Genomic DNA, 17,121 nt, shown 5'->3' on the forward strand with positions numbered 1-17,121 from the left:
CAAACACAGTCTGGCCCAAAAGGTCAGCCAAGTCCCCACACTCGACCGGAGACCAGACATGGCTACCCAAAACTCAGTGCTCACCAGCTCGGGAGATGAACACTCACTGGCTCTTCTCTGCTTTTTCCTCTGGGCTATAGTGCTATTTACCCACCTAGATTGCTCTGATATGAGTTTCCCTTTTTTAGGGATATCATCTATAGAGATGTCTACTAAACTTAATTAAAGGCAAGGCAAGGCAAGTTTATTTGTATAGCACAATTCAACAACAAGGTGATTCAAAGTGCTTTACAGAGACATTAAAGGGGTGTCCACTGTGGGAGTTTGTGGTGAGCAATTTCATATAGGAACTATTTTCATTCTATCAAACTACAAAATCAACCTGTAACAAAGTGCAGACACAATAAGTACCTGAAACTGCAGTTCCTCCCCTGGCCACTTGAGGCTTGCTTCAGTCACTATGGTCTCACATGTTAAAATGCTCAACGTTACACCAAAGCATGCTTATTATAGCCTAGTATGAAAAACTGTTTAGATCTATATGGATAACAACTATGCAACATGTGAATTTACTTATAATAATCCATGTGGATTTTAAGCCCAGCTTTAAGCATTTATAAAGTGTGGCCAGTGTGTGCAAACACAGTGTCCTAGGTCTCAGTACACTGTTTTTATTGTAATTATGTGACAAACATTACAGCTTATTGAGTCAAAAAAATTTTGCTTCAGTTCCCGTGAATTTCTTAGTCTGTTACTTACCATTAATGACCTATATCTGTGTCTATACACTGCACCCGTACTATTTATAAATGTACATTTTTAACCAGTTGCAGTGACTCTAGTAGTTAACTTAGTACCTCACCCTCTCACCATAATATGGTCACTTTCAGAACAAAAAGATAATATGTAAATAAGGATGAAGTCACAGTGGCTATCTCTATCTTTTATAGGCAGTCGATGGCATATAGCTGTGAGGAGAGGCTGACATTCATGGGAGTGACAAGATGTAAATGTAGATGTTTGGTGTGAAGTCTGCAGACTGGAATTAAAACATGCATATTTGATTTTACTGTGAAATTGCTTCTTTAAACTTACAGCTAACTTTACCTCCAGAGTGGAGGCACCAAATATGTCTGGTTAGCTTAAAAAAAATAACCACATGGGTGGAGGGGGCTTCTGTCAAGATGCTCAGCAAGACAAGCCAAAATATCACATAGAATAAGTCAAAACATGATGTCAGTCAAACCAGCTGTCTGCAGACTTCCTGGCGAGATTAAGGACGTCAAAGCCGATGTTTTGACATCTTACATTTAAAACAAAACACAACAAAATGCTTAAGAAGTCAGGGGGATTAATACAAGCAAATCTTCGACCAATATCTTCAACGAGGACTCACTGTTCCCACAATATCTAAATCTAGGCCAGGCAATTCTAATAAAGTGCGTCATTCCTTGGCGATGTTTCAAAAAAGTGAAATTACCTCTTAAAAGGCATCAAAATGTTTCTGAAAAATATTCTGAAAGCAGTTTGTGAGAGAGGACTTTGCATCAGTTCAGTTTTCCTTATAATAGCAGAATTTGTTTTAGATTTCTGGAAATTAAAGACCTCACGTTAGTCCAAATTATCTCATGCTGGAATAATTTAAAGCATAAAATGCTGAATTACTGACACACAACTGTCTAAATAACATCTAGACAGTAAACCGCTGTGACATAATGCAGCACCATGTGGCTCCAAAACTCCCCCCGTCACACGCCAGGAATAGTCCGGTAAAGAGCAAAAGCATGTGCCCTCCCCCCACGATGAAGCCAATATAATCCAATCAATTGTGAGTTATGGATCTCGTGGCGCTCTCACGCAGGCAGTGCCACACGACCTCGCATTCAAAACAACACACAGCGCATGTGTGTTCCACAGATATCCACGTTACCTCAGTTCACTGACGGAAAATAGATGAGGCCATCAGGAAGAGAATGCCATGAAAGTCACAAAAGGACACGAGGCTTATTGAGACAGCAGATGGATGAGGTGGGTTATTAACATCAGTGGAGAAGAGTTAATACACATCAAAATTAGCATTTTTATTCAGTCCAAATCCATCCAGATAGCTAATTTTTATAACTGCTAAACAGAAAATGCAGGTAAAGAAATCCCAAGGAGGTGGAGCAGGCGATCCGCTAAGAGGAAAGTACATGGAAGTGCCTTTAGTCAAGAAACTAAACCCTCCCACGGTCCCACCCCAAAAAATCATTGCGCTATGTATCATTAATTTGTGTATGTGAGTGATATTTAAAAACTGTACTTTATGTGTTCAAACTCAAACCTCAGACGGCAGCATGCTAGCTCAGGTTTAGTTCTGCTTGGACCAAGATGACAGTAAGAAAGTCGTTATTGAACAAGAAGGCTACGACAAATTAAGCCATTTGGTAACCTTAGTTTCAAGAAGCCAAACAAGAAAAAACAGCTGCAAATCAATTTGTTTTGTTAAGCTCTTTCAAAAGTTATTGAGTTATTGTGTTAAATAAACATGACGTCAATGGTGACCAGAATAATCTGATTATGACTTGTGCTGTGAGACATTAATAAGTCTAGAAAAGCACTGCCTAAATGTAGCCGATTTTACCCTGTGTAATGACTTCAGACTGCTTGTTCTTTCAACCTAACGTTTTAAGACTAATTTAGAAACACATTTGCTATTGTTTGTTTGTATAATGTGCAAAATGGTTTCATTGATTATTATTACATTTTTGTCAAAACAAATAGCTGATCAATCAGCAACACTTTCCAGTTCCACCAGGGGAACTTGAGGCGTTCTCAGGTCAAATGATTATATATATATACGCTGGATAGCGTAGTGGTTAGACTACACGCCTTTGGAACAGAGGATCGCAAGTTCGATTCCTGCCTGGGGCGTCTGTATCCAGTAAGGGTCCTAAGGCTAGACCCCCTATGCTAAGCAAGCCTACCGCAGACATGAGCGAGACAGATAAATATGAAGGCATGCCGGCTCGGACGTCGCCCGGATCAACAAGGTCCGCGTCAGGTGTTGAGGAACCAGGGCACCCTGACGAAAAGTGGGCTACTGGAACAAGAAGGCATCGGTGGGCAAGGGACGAAAACAGGGCGTTGTTGGAATGCTACTACGCAAGTAACCCCGGCGGAAGGGGCTACATGAATAGGATGAGGGACCTATGGATTCTTCAATACCCAACATCCACAATGACGGCGAAACAACTAGTAGCTCAGTGTTCCAACATTCGAAAGAAGGGACTGCTCTCACAGCTAGAGATTGACGAGGTACAACACAAATGCTACGGCAAGGAGGAGTCAGGACGCCAGGTCAGGGGGGAGATATCATCACCCCCACCCGAGATTGGGTACATAGCCCCAAGTGCGATAGGAGAAGGATCGTTGAGTGCGAGAGGAACTGACCTGAAAAATAGGATCATGGCCAAGCTTGAAACCTGGATCCCGCGTAGCCGGTTACCAAGATTACGTGAAGTTCCCTCAGAAGGTCTGCTAGATGATGTTAATGCAGCACTACGGGCAATACCTACAACCACGATTACCGACACTAACAAGCTGATCTACAATACGGCAACAGTGATCAGTGAGATGCTTGGCTACAAGTTGAACAGCGACAAGGGGCAGTACCCTCCATGGAGAAGGAGGCTAGAGGGCAAGATCAAAGTAGCACGGAGGGAGGTTAGCCAACTAACGGAGTTGCAGAAAGGTGCGACAAAGAAGGTGCCTAAGAAATACAGCAAGCTGTCCATACCTGAGGCCTTGGAAACTGCCAAGCAAAGACTCACAGCCTTGGCCAGCCGCTTGAGGAGGTACACCAGAGAGATAGAAGGCAGGAGAATAAACCAGCTGTTCTCCACAGAACCAGCAAAGGTGTACTCTCAGTGGCAAGGGAACAATAAGAGAACAGCATCACCAAGGCTGGAGACGGAGCAATACTGGAAGAGCATATGGGAGAAGGATGCAACCCATAACGGCAATGCTCAGTGGCTAGAGGATCTGAGGGCTGACCACAGCGACCTCGCTGAACAGGGTCCAGTAACCATCACAGTGGCAGATATCCAAGAAAGGGTCTCCAGTATGAAGAGTTGGACAGCACCAGGGCCCGACATGGTTCACGCCTACTGGCTGAAGAAGCTGACTGCACTCCACGAGCGTCTGGCAGCACAAATGAACCAGCTGCTAGTTAACGAGAGACACCCGGAATGGCTAACTGAAGGCCGGACGGTCCTGATCCCCAAGGACCCCAAGAAGGGACCGGTCCCCTCCAACTACCGACCAATAACCTGCCTCAGTACTACATGGAAGCTCCTGTCAGGCATCATATCGGCTAAGATGAACAGGCACATGGGTCAATACATGAGCGGGACACAGAAAGGAATTGGCAAGAATACCAGAGGCGCAAAACACCAGCTACTGGTAGACAGAACAATCAGCCGAGACTGCAAGACCAGACTGACCAACCTGTGCACTGCCTGGATTGATTACAAGAAGGCCTATGACTCAGTGCCCCACAGCTGGATACTGGAATGCCTAGAATTGTACAAGATCAATGGGACCCTAAGAGCCTTCATCAGGAACTCAATGGGGATGTGGCGTACAACACTAGAGGCCAACTCCAAGCCCATAGCACAAGTCACCATCAAGTGCGGGATCTACCAAGGAGATGCTCTGTCCCCACTGCTGTTCTGCATAGGCCTGAACCCCCTCAGTGAGATCATTAACAAGACTGGCTACGGATACCGACTACGGAACGGAGCAGTTGTCAGCCACCTCCTGTACATGGATGACATCAAGCTGTATGCCAAGAGTGAACGAGACATCGATTCACTGATCCACACTACCAGGCTATACAGCAATGACATTGGAATGTCGTTCGGACTGGAGAAGTGTAGTCGGATGGTAACAAAGAGAGGGAAGGTAGTCAGAACTGAGGGGATTGAACTACCAGAAGGCAACATTGCAGACATAGAGGACAGTTACAAGTACTTGGGGATCCCGCAGGCGAATGGGAACCATGAAGAGGCCGCTAGAAAAGCTGCAACCACCAAGTACCTGCAGAGGGTCAGGCAAGTCCTGAGGAGTCAGCTGAATGGTAAGAACAAGATCCGGGCCATCAACACGTACGCCCTGCCCGTGATCAGGTACCCTGCTGGGGTAATAGGCTGGCCAAAGGAGGAGATAGAAGCCACTGACATAAAGACAAGAAAGCTCCTTACCATGCATGGAGGGTTTCACCCCAAATCCAGCACCCTGAGGCTGTACGCTAAGCGGAAGGAAGGGGGCCGGGGACTGGTGAGTGTCAGCACCACAGTCCAGGATGAGACAACGAACATCCAAGAATACATTGGGAAGATGGCCCCAACTGACCGAGTGCTCAGTGAATACCTCAGGCAGCAGAAACCCAAGAAAGAGGAGGGAGACGAGGAACCATCATGGAAGGACAGGCCCCTGCACGGTATGTACCACCGGCAGATAGAGGAGGTGGCTGATATCCAGAAATCCTACCAGTGGCTGGACAAAGCTGGACTGAAAGACAGCACAGAGGCACTAATCATGGCAGCACAAGAACAAGCTCTGAGCACAAGATCCATAGAGGCTGGGGTCTATCACACCAGGCAAGACCCCAGGTGCAGGCTGTGTAAAGATGCCCCAGAGACAATCCAGCACATAACAGCAGGGTGCAAGATGCTAGCAGGCAAGGCATACATGGAACGCCATAACCAAGTGGCCGGCATAGTGTACAGGAACATCTGTGCCGAGTATAACCTGGAAGTCCCGAGGTCAAAATGGGAGATGCCCCCAAGGGTGGTGGAGAATGACCGAGCTAAGATCCTGTGGGACTTCCAGATACAGACGGACAAAATGGTGGTGGCTAACCAACCGGACATAGTGGTGGTAGACAAACAGAAGAAGATGGCCGTAGTGATCGATGTAGCGGTTCCGAATGACAGCAATATCAGGAAGAAGGAACACGAGAAGCTGGAGAAATACCAAGGGCTCAGAGAAGAGCTCGAGAGGATGTGGAGGGTGAAGGTAACGGTGGTCCCCGTGGTAATCGGAGCACTAGGTGCGGTGACTCCCAAGCTAGGCGAGTGGCTCCAGCAGATCCCAGGAACAACATCGGAGATCTCTGTCCAGAAGAGCGCAGTCCTGGGAACAGCTAAGATACTGCGCAGGACCCTCAAGCTCCCAGGCCTCTGGTAGAGGACCCGAGCTTGAAGGATAAACCGCCCGCAGGGGCGTGCTGGGTGTTTATATATATAAATAAAATCTCTTCAGTAGGTTCTGGGTCTACCCCAGGGTCTCCTCCCAGTTGGGCGTGCCTGGAAAACTTCCAAAAGGAGGTGCCCAGGAGGCATCCAAACCAGATGCCTTAACCACCTTACTATCTCCTTTCAACATGAAGGAGCAGGGGCTCCGCTCTGAGACTTCTATCTGACCTCCCCACCCTGTCTCTAAGGCAGAGGCTAGCCAAACTTCCGACCTTTGTATTTGCAACTTTATGCTTTCGGTCATCACTCAGCTCTCACAAACATAAGTGACGGCTGGAACATAGACTCTCTGCTCTGGTAAAATCGAAAAAGACACGTTCCGCTCAATCCTCTCTTGACTAAAACTGTCTGGTACAATGCTTTTATTATTGATGACATTACACCAATCCGCCAGCCCAGCTCGTGCTCCACCTTTTCATCAGTCATGACTAAGGCATCCCCAGCAGCCAAAAGGTCATTCCCAGCTCCTTCTCCTGGGGATGCCACAACCCACTGGGACCACTTTTTTCCACCAAAGACCCATGGTCTAAAAGGTTCCCGTGTGGCCTAGCTCTGATTAAAATTATATTTAAGGCTTCAACAAACAAAAAACATCCCATATTCCCCAACTGTAAATTAGAGTATTAAATCGCAGAGGTTTTCTAGCATTAACTGTTAGCTTGTCATTTAGTAACTGTGGTCAAGAGTTCCTACCAGCAGCATGCATCCCGACAGTCTGGCAGGCCTGAACACCTGCAACAATAACTCGAAAGAACTATAAAGAAACTTTAAACAAACATAGAAAACAACAGGCAAATATTATGACTTCATACTTATTTGCCTGTTCAGTTGACATGCTTCCATGTCTCTCCTCTCACCCACCATGTGCACGCAGAGCAGCACTTGCACAGCTCACCTATTTGTCTTGTGTCACTCAGTTAGCATTATAGCAGACCGAGAGCGCTCCAGTATGTGCAACATTAAATATACTCACGCTGACCTCACCAGTTCCACTTATTTTTCTGTGAACAACTGCCAGACTGTGATCAAGAAGCTGTGTTCAGTTTGGTGTTGTACACTTTAAAGGCCATATTAAATAAACCTCCAACAGCTTCCAGTGGCTTTGCTGCCATCCATTCATGAAATCATTCCTTCATCAGAGTGCCCTTGTTCACTTCCACTGCTGATGCTAACAGGAAATAATGTGGTTTCCTGCCAAGACCTCAGAACCCAGACTAACACCACAGGTTACGATATGTATTCTGATAACAGCCTGTTACATAAGGTCCTTTCAAAAACAAACACTGCTAATGCGCTGAACTGAAGAAGTTTCTCAGATGAGAGGTGAAACATCTTCAAGAAACTTTAAGCTCATTAGATTACCATGACCTGGATGACTGAGAACCTACGCAGACACTGCTAATGAATAACAGCTATACAGTATATGCTTCACTTCCAAAATAAATAATAAATGTAAGAAAAGGTCATATGAAATGTTTGCTCTTTTTCGATGTATGTGTTCCACATATTCATTATCTACCAGCAGCCACAGTGCAGTGCATTACATAATCTGTGGTTCATGAAGCGTGCAGGGTGTAGAATATGACAGGATGAAGGAGGAGGAGCGTGAATACCGCCTTAAGAAATGTGCTATGCAGATCAACTGAGCACACATCTGAGCAGTGTATGTCATGCCTCGGAGCCAAAGAGAGCCAGATAGGGGGCAAGTGTTGATGGAGGTGCCTTGGGCATGTGTAATGGATAGTGTATCATGCTCACTGAGCATTAGACTGGTTCTGTTCTGCCTGTCTGCCTACATGTGCAACCCCCCCACTACCACCACCACCCAAACTCCTACCACCCCCCTGCCCTCCCTTAATCTTACGTAGGGGCGGGGGCATCCAGGCAGAAGAGGCTGCGACACTGAGCCAATTGGCAACAACAACAAAAAAATAAATAAATAAATAAATAAACAAAAGATGAGGAAAGGGGGGTATTTTTTTTTCCACTGGATAAACTCTCATCTTCCCGCTTCCTGCTCCCACCCATTTGTTTCCCCCCTACACATCCATCAATCATCTGTCTGTGCTTCTAACTAATGGAAAAATAGCGTCCAGCGTGACTGCGGCCTGTGTGGCCGAGCGGAGAAGCCTTACCGAGCGTTAATGTCACCCCCTCCACAAGAGGAAAAGATACGGGTGCGGTCCAACACACATATGCACACATATCCCGGGTGACCTTGATTTGAGTGCAGCATGCATGCAGATTTCCTTTTTTGTCTTTTCCAGGAGAAAAAAAAAATAGCTGGGAAGCTTGATTCCGATAAGAGATGCCAAAATATACACACATGCACTCCACTTTCAGTTTGATCACCAGAGCGAGGGAGAAGTGGCGTTCTCAAATGGGAAAACCCTTCAAAGACCGTGCTCCTGGTTATTCCCATTACACCTTCTATGTGTGTGTGTGTGTGTGTGTGTGTGTGTGTGTGTGTGTGTGTGTGTGTGTGTGTGTGTGTGCGTGCATGCTAAATCAGAAGCCAGGTCATGTCCAAGTCAATGCCTTGTTTGCAGAACATAAAAGTGGCCTGATCTACTGCAACAAGACACATTTGTTTTTCAGATGTATGCAAATCGACATCCCTTTGTCACTGCTTTGACTGATAAAACATCATGGCCCAAACACGGTTAGATCCTTTGGAGACTTTGCACTCCATAGCTAGATATTTCATTTTCATGAAATCATATTAGGGTTGGGAGGTGACACTGAAGACGTGTCCAGCTGGGTATCTGTTTGGAAAAAAAAAAACCTGACTCTTTCTGTAATTTCCACAGAAACTGACCAGTGTCGCATTCCCTGAACCCTAAAATGATACTTGTGCTGACCAACATTCACGTGTTTGCTGCTTTTAACTGCATTCGGGAGAAAAAAGGCAGCGATTCCAGTACAGTGACTCCATTTTTCCCCTCTCAGCATTCGTCTTTCCACGGGTTAAATATAGCATCGTAGAAAACACGCGGGAATAGAGGACGGGTGAAAGACAAGCATGTGGACGGGTGAGGAAGAAGAAAAAAAGCGCAGGGGTTTACAGAATTAGTAAGGGCTATATTTAGTCCAAGAAAGAGAGCATCACCGCTGCTTAGAGCACCATCACTGGTCTCCTCCTCCTCAACAAGGGATGCAATCAATGGAGAGCTGGAGAGTTTCATACATGTTTCCAATCCTTTACAAACAATTTCTCATTCTCCTTTAGTTTGGAAACCCAAATTCTTTCTTCACCGAAAGTAACAATGAAACTGAAATTTAAGGGCTTTGGAGAGAGAAAGGTTTTTCCCAGTAGTAGTCATCGTGTGGACCAAAAAAAGCCATTTTAGCCTTTCTTCCCGTTTTTGCCTCATGTGTCCCAGAAAACCAAGGCCATCCATGACTAATCGTCTAGAGCACAACCCCTTCGTTCTTAGTTTGAAAGTTCGGTTGTTGATAACCAGACAGCAACCTCTGAGTCCGAATAAAAGTCAGCACAGTAGTGCCAAAAACTTGTTATGGTGGACGATTGAGGTTGGGAGCAAAAGTAAGTCAATGCCCAGAGACGCTCATGTGCTGACTGTGAGGCTCACCCTCTACAGATGGATACAGATGGTCTTTGAACAGTAGTCCCTGTTCTGCTCTAGAGATCCACCACAAACTGGAGGGTCTAACCAGAACCCACAGCAGGTGGAGAACTGCTTCATTTGTCTGTCCACAGGACATAGTGGCATTGTAAAGCGCTTTGGGTGCCTTGAAAAGTGCAATATAAATCCAATCCATTATTATTATTATTATTATAACAGAAGCACCTAATATGGTATTATTTAATAATGCATGCACACATGAGCTGCAACCAAGAGCTAACCTGCTTATATTCTTTTTGGTTTGATGTGTTTTGTTCTTGAAACAAAAGGTTATTTAGGACACACACTCTGACTCCATAGTAAAAAAAACAACATTCACAGATAGTGTAGTCTTTTGCTTTTCAATATATTTTTACTGGAACTTTGAGATGTAAACAACTCAGGGCCTCAGCTGCCTTATAGCTGCCCTGCTAGCCTGAACGTGACAGTAGGTCGACTAAAGAAAAGAACACAAATAAGACGGATAGACAGTGTGGGGTGTTTTTCTCCTAATGACCCGGGCAGCTGTGTCTAAATTATCACAGAGTTGCTGCCATTGCTTTGGCAGTAGCAGGATGGGGTTTGGTGGGGGCAGGTTTAGAGAAGCCACCCCCTGAATTCTCCCTCATTAACAAGCCAAGATGATGGAGGTGGGGGTGGGAAGCTGGAGAAGGAAGAGCGGGAGCACTCTCACTAGACCCCTGGGAGGAGACAGCAGTTCATAAGCAGCCAAGCTTTAAAATTGGGCGTTTGTCTGCGGCAGGCATCAGGTGGATAAAAACACCTGCCTCGCTCATATGTCAGGCCCCGGGCTGCAAATATTCAGGTTAAACACAGGCACTGACTCATGGGTGAGTCATGGGTGAGTCACGGCTTCAGCAGCGAAGCAGAGGTGTGATGGAGAGTCAGATTTCAATTGTATCAACCTGCAGATTCAGTGGGCTGTCCCTGAGCATGTTACGAGTATCAGCTGTGGTTCTCAGCTGATTAAAAGCTCTAAGTATCGGACTTCCAGTGAAAAAGGAAGCTGGGAGCTTGCTGGGATATGGTGATTGGAGTTTTCCGCAGTGTGGGAGAGTTAAGTGATGTTGTGGCAAGCATTTATTAGATTGCAGAAACAGGCAAGTGGAAAACTTCACCGCTGAGACACAAGGAAAAGGTTTTGCCTCATGGCAGTTTGTTTTTACAGACAACATATAAACTATGTTTGCTGACAATCCAGCCTGATGGCCTCATTAAGATTCACTTTAAACCAAAAGCATTAGCAGGCACCTCCTTTTTAACCCCATCAACCACTGCAAAAACAGTCCAGCTCTGCTAGGATGCTGAGTTACTCCATTCCCAAAAATGTATGTCCTCCATCCACAGCTAGTACTGACACAGTAAGAGGATTAGAGTCACACACACACACAAACAGAGAGAGAGAGAGAGCACTGTTGCCATTTTCTGATGATGGATTAATCCAAAACATGCCACCAGTCCAATGCTGTTATGACATGCTTCAAGCCTAGCTGGTCCGAGATGATGATTATGATGATGTAACCGCTGAAGCTCTGGCGCACAAGAGGAAAAGGATGAGCTCCACAATGTGCCATTTATCAGAGTTTGGCATGCAGACACACAAAGGACCCAGTAAGATTAGTGCCGCAAGTATAAAACTCTCTTTGTGCACTTAAACAGTTGCAAGAGTGAAGAAAAAAAGATGAACCCTGTCAACCCGAACACTGAAAGATGTGCTGTGCGCTACGCTCACACTCCCTTGTTTGCCCTCTTCTGAAATTTTGCCCCAGGTTTTGTGCAAGTGATGATACCTCTATATGACAGCGCTGATGATGTTAGGTACTTTGGAGGTTTTAGGTGATGAGTTCTGACAAGTGAGTCCACATGCAAGCACCTTGCACAACAGCACAGAACTCACATTGTGTCAAAAACAGATGGTCCATATGGAAGGGGAAAAAAAATGCCCTTAATGAACTTTGATGCACTCAATAAACAGTTATATGATCAACTGCCACCATCCTGCAGCTAGTCCTACCTTGCCACATGGAGTTATGGCTCTGTGTTTACGCTCCTCATTGTCCTGGGGTGAATCACTCCAACGTGCTGCCATCATTTCATTCCAAGCCGCAGAGGGGGAAGAAGTCCTTTAGAGCCCACATTTAGGACGAGAGGAGGGGGGATTAAACCAAAGAAAGAAAGATAGAAAGAAAGAAAAAAGAAAAGAAAAAATGGGTAGGGGAAGATCCTAATCCACACCGTCTTCCTTCTTCATGTCCATCAATGGCTCAAACCTACGCACAAATAATTATAAAAAAAAAAGTTAAACTAAGTCAAGCTTTTGCAGACTTTTGCAAGCCTTTAGAAAATTACTACAGCCACTGAACGCCACATCCTTGCATCATTATTGATAGAAAACAACACGTCTCTAATAGACTTTATACCGCCTTAAATTCTTACAGAATTAGAAATATGACAGCGATATCGTAGCACACAGATACCAAAGTGGGAAATCAGTCAGCACCTGTCTAAAATCTAGCTCTAGTTCAATTGAGGGAGAGCTAAAAGTGAGCGGTGGCAGGTGCATAGGGGGAGTGGGTTTGTTTTCTTTAAACGAATGCTTTTAATTAAAGACACACCTGAAATAATAATCTGCACAAATATATGCGCGTTAAATGAAAGCGTTATTCGTGACTCCATGGGGAGGAAAGTGCACATCAAGCCCCACGTATGCCACTGCGATGTAAAGGCAATACATCAGCCACCGTGTATAATACTATACGCTGCTCACTCTCTCTCACACATGACACAAAGGCTGCAGAAAAAGCAACATTTTTGTTATTTTTCGGCTACTTTAAACAACAAAATCGTCCCCTGTGGCTATGAATACGGTTCCCTGTTGCCAAATACTAACCAGGCGGACGACAGGTTGTTGCCATAAATGCGAACATTGAAAAAAAGAGAAAAAGAAGAAACCCATACCTATTACAAATTCAGAAAATAACGCCCAAAAATATCCAAAAAAAACACACAGTCCATATTTCTGTTGAGAGTAGACAAGCCTCCGTCGAGCCAAAGATGGGTTAAAAAGGCTGTCAAGAGATTACAAAGCGGGATATTCAGTCTCCTTACAGAGCTGCACTGACTGAGCGCTCAGGCTCACTACCTGTTAGGAAAAACACACTGGAAAAAATACGGAAAACGCCCTTCAGTGTACATTTCTCCGTCAGGGAGACCCGACGAAAATTAAACCTCATTCATTTCCACTCATTTGCGTGTTTCACTTCGATGTTAAATTTCTCCAAATAGAGACAAAAAAGTAACGTGTACTCCTATGTGGTCCCGGTTGGCGGCGCGACAATCTGTACATAGATTGACGAATCTCCGGACCAGCACAAAGCTCCGCCCCTCGGCCTTGCCTTCCCGCTGGTGGAAACCCAATCAGGTGATCAGTTTAAATTTGGAATTTTAAAGCGGGCCAATGGAAAGCATTGTTACATAACAATTTCAGTAAAAGGTAGAAGCTGGTTCATTCTGGTTACTGGATGAAAACTATTATTTGCTACATTGTTACTATAGTATTTTATGTTACACTAAGTTTGTATTCCGGTGTGTACGGTATTTCTTACCCCAGTCTATGAACAAAATGTATTTTTTACCCATATATTTTTTTTTCTAATTAATTTTCCAGTTAATTTTTATTAAAGCATAACATGTTGTACACACTGAAAAATAATTTCAAAGTACTATACATACTCCTTATAAATCTTCTGATGTAGTTTTTCTGATAACACTTTTTCATTTAAACTCAAAATAAATTTGAGAACAGAAGCTTTACTCTTTGTTTGAACAGGCTTGTTACTATGTTACCACTTTTATATTCAAATACAGCTTCATGTTTTTACATGACTGAGATTGTCTTTTTAAATTCAGTAATGGAAAATTTAAATAAATGAATGAATCAATAAATAAAAGAGGGGCTTCTCAAGTGGTTTCCTAATCTTAAGTACTTTAGCACTTTATTTTTGCTTTAGTGCTTTATACGTATTGTCAATCTGCTTATCTGAAAATTACCGAAGTACTGAACTCCTTACCCTCCCACCCCTTTTTAAATCATCTTCCAATACTGATGACTAATGATCGGCATTCGTGACAATGACAGGGACAACTATACACTCACAGAATAAACAGCTAGTCATTTGCTAATCAGCACTTTATTCCTATACTGTGTCAATAAGCCATTTAAGCCTTTTAAAGACAGCAAATGAAATCACAAGAACATCATTGTAAATACTGAGGGGGGAAAAAGGCTTGAGGGCTACACATATGCCGAGCTTCTAACATATTTGCCTTTCCATTATCAACTGTAACAGCAGTGTCCTTAACTTTATTACGGTGACATGTAGGGCATGGCAGCCACATGGGGCTCCGCAGAGCATGAAAAAACAGGGATGCCCAGCTGATCCGGACAAAGACAAAGACTGACAGTGTTCTGTTTGCAGGCTACTCCAGCAGCACAATAGAAGATAGGACAATAGGACTCTTTTCACCCATACTGTGGTGAGGTTTCCCCGGTTTCAGAGAGCATCTCTATTGTCTAAAGAGCCGGTGCACCCTCATTCAGACAATGGGGAACTTTAAAATGATTCAAGTGAGACTCTTGCATTATGTGATGGTAAACATGAGGTTCATATTCATTTAATTTGTTTACTGAACCCGTGCCACATTATTCAATGCAGTTGACATCAAGTGTTATTCTGCATCAGAGACAAAACTCAGTTGGAGGTGGAGTATTTTCCCACACAAACAACCCACAATCTGCTTCTCTATGAATCACACGTGTGCATAAAAATTCTCCAGAAAACTATAAAATAAAAAATAAAACGTTTTACTGGTTTCTGTTTACGTGGGGCTTTCCCTCCACTTCAGTTACTTCAACACTGCAGACTCTGACGTGCACAACACATTGAGTGCACGCAGTTCTGTTTTTATGAATGGTGAGGACAGAGGATTTTAGATCAATGAACAAAGCTCATTGAGAGCTTGTAGAAAGTCTGCAGGCTGCTGTATTCGAGTGGGTGAAACCTCTTTCATATCTCACTGAAGCAGATAAATCTCCCCTGCATTTTTCCAGGGTTTCAAACTTTGTTTAAAATACTTTCACTGCTGATTCCATCGTGCCAAACGCTGCAGAGTCAGACTGACTCAGACATTCAGCAGAGAGGAGATTACCAGCTCTCTCGTGGCAGCAAAATGCTTGGCTGGATTAGTACATCACATGAAGCCCAAGTTCAAAGCCCAGCAGCGTTAGGATTAGGACAGGTGGAAACGCCTTTCCAGCACAGCATGCTGAGTGTATGTAAAATAGGTTCTCAACAACCCATGAGGCATAAACAATCTTTGGGCAAGGTTTACATTCATCAGACATGGCATATATAACTTCATTAAGGATTTTTTTAAGCTGTAGCAGAGTTTGAGAGTTTAAGAGGATGAGGATCACTCCCTACTCCAGGTTGTGTAAGTGGATCTGGCACACAGTTTGATGACTGGATGAAAGTCAGCGGCAGTCAATCTATCAAGCACACTGGACAGCCAGTCACTGAGTGGAATACAGAAGCGGAGAGGATGTTCTTTCTATTTGTGTACTGAGACACGTCAGTAAAAGTGAAGCAGTATTTTATTAAGATCCAAATTCTGTTAATTAATATTATGCATATATATAATAAATGGGTAGAGTAAAAAGTCCAGTACATAATAATTTATTTTAAAGCTGAATCTGCAAGCATAAAGAAATAACAAGGTTTTTGTGTTAATTAGTGAAATTTAAAGTTTCAAACATATTTTTCTAATCAAGCTCTCAGAAACAAAAGGTTGTGCAATGATTGTATTTCACAAAAATTCTGTTCTTTTTTGTTTTTTTGTTAAGCCAAAGCTGATGTGTGATAAAATGAAGACAGTGTGGCAGAGCCAAAAACTGCAATTCATCTAATGGCCACTTGACGTTGGTTTCAAAAGTGAGTCAGGCTCCATTGACTCCTGTGTTAAAATACCCAACTTTACAGCAGAAATAAACACCTTTAAAGCCTGTAATTTTAGCCGTAATTACAATTTTCTGCTCATCCGTGTTCTGCCACTTATCCAGGTCCACAGGGTAGCTATCTAAAGTGGATCTATTGCTCATTAGGGAGGTTGTGTGTTTGCAATCTGCTGGCAGTCCAGGTACAGCCCATCTACCCGAGGAGAGCTTTGTTGTTGATGGAGGCAGTGTACAGCGAATGTGGAAAAAACACTCTTGAGGGTCAAGAAGGTCTGGTGTCGCTCGCTTCCCTATTCTGGCCTACTTGGCAATGTGCACTTGGGTTTTTGGAGGACTACATGTGAGCATATGTTGGGTAGTGGGTGGAAATGGTGGGTGGAAACCCCTCTCCTTGCTGTCTGATTTCATAAACAACAAATTGGTTGTGGGGTACAGGACCACAAATTACGCTTTAGCAGAGATACCCTACCCAGCTAAGTCTGCCAAAACACAAGACACACCATCCACAATAAGAAACATGTTAGGTGTGTGATCACAACTGTACAGGGTTTTTTTTATGACTTAGCTGCTTAAATGTACATAATGCTTACTGCTGTGCATTATTGGCTACATATTATTATTATTATTATTATATAAAATGCTTTTTTGTGTGTTTAAATGTGCTAAAAATGGTACAGAGAAGCTTGTACTCTGGTTTTCGTGAGTTAAATTCTGGTATCTTATTTATTTGTCATCAAAATTAGCATATGTTTGTGTTCTTCCATTCCCTATGCAGAGCTAGTCTAACAGACTGCTGGCTGTGTATTTAACAGACATGAAATGTCAACCTCTCCTCTAATGGTAGAAGAGCCAAATAATTGCCATCAGGAAAAAAATATGCCTCATCTGCTGTGCTGGTGAGATGTAAATCTATCCAGCTGGCTGTTTCTAACTACAGGCTTTATATGTCAGATGCAGGGATGTGTGGCCATTCAAATGCACAATTCCCATTTTGTTCCTTTTGTACTGATCGCAGTTTACCTGTAGCCTACTTTCTGCGGTCATCCCCAACCTCTGTTCCCTCGACGAAGCGCTACAAAGCTGCAGCATGTGAACCCTACAAGGCTTTTTGTCCCTTCCTCCTTTCACCAAACTCTGCATGGAGGTGAAGGACAATGGCCTG

General features: G+C 43.8%; 1 protein-coding gene across 1 annotated transcript in view; it reads right to left on the reverse strand.

Moving 5' to 3' along the window:
- The window catches only part of arhgap21a (Rho GTPase activating protein 21a), a 106,847-nt gene extending 93,513 nt beyond the window's left edge, over window positions 1–13,334 (reverse strand). Inside the window, exons 1-2 of the mRNA XM_082545869.1 lie at window positions 12,905–13,334; window positions 11,961–12,216 (exon numbers count right to left, since the gene is read on the reverse strand). Coding sequence (XP_082401995.1) covers window positions 11,961–12,038 — 78 coding nt within the window. The 5' untranslated portion in view covers window positions 12,039–12,216; window positions 12,905–13,334. The remainder of the gene's footprint in view (window positions 1–11,960; window positions 12,217–12,904) is intronic.
- Between the last annotated feature and the right edge of the window lie 3,787 nt (window positions 13,335–17,121).

The sequence above is a fragment of the Aulonocara stuartgranti genome, assembly GCF_965226115.1.
Source record: "Aulonocara stuartgranti genome assembly, chromosome: 9".
NCBI classification, from domain to species: domain Eukaryota; kingdom Metazoa; phylum Chordata; class Actinopteri; order Cichliformes; family Cichlidae; genus Aulonocara; species Aulonocara stuartgranti.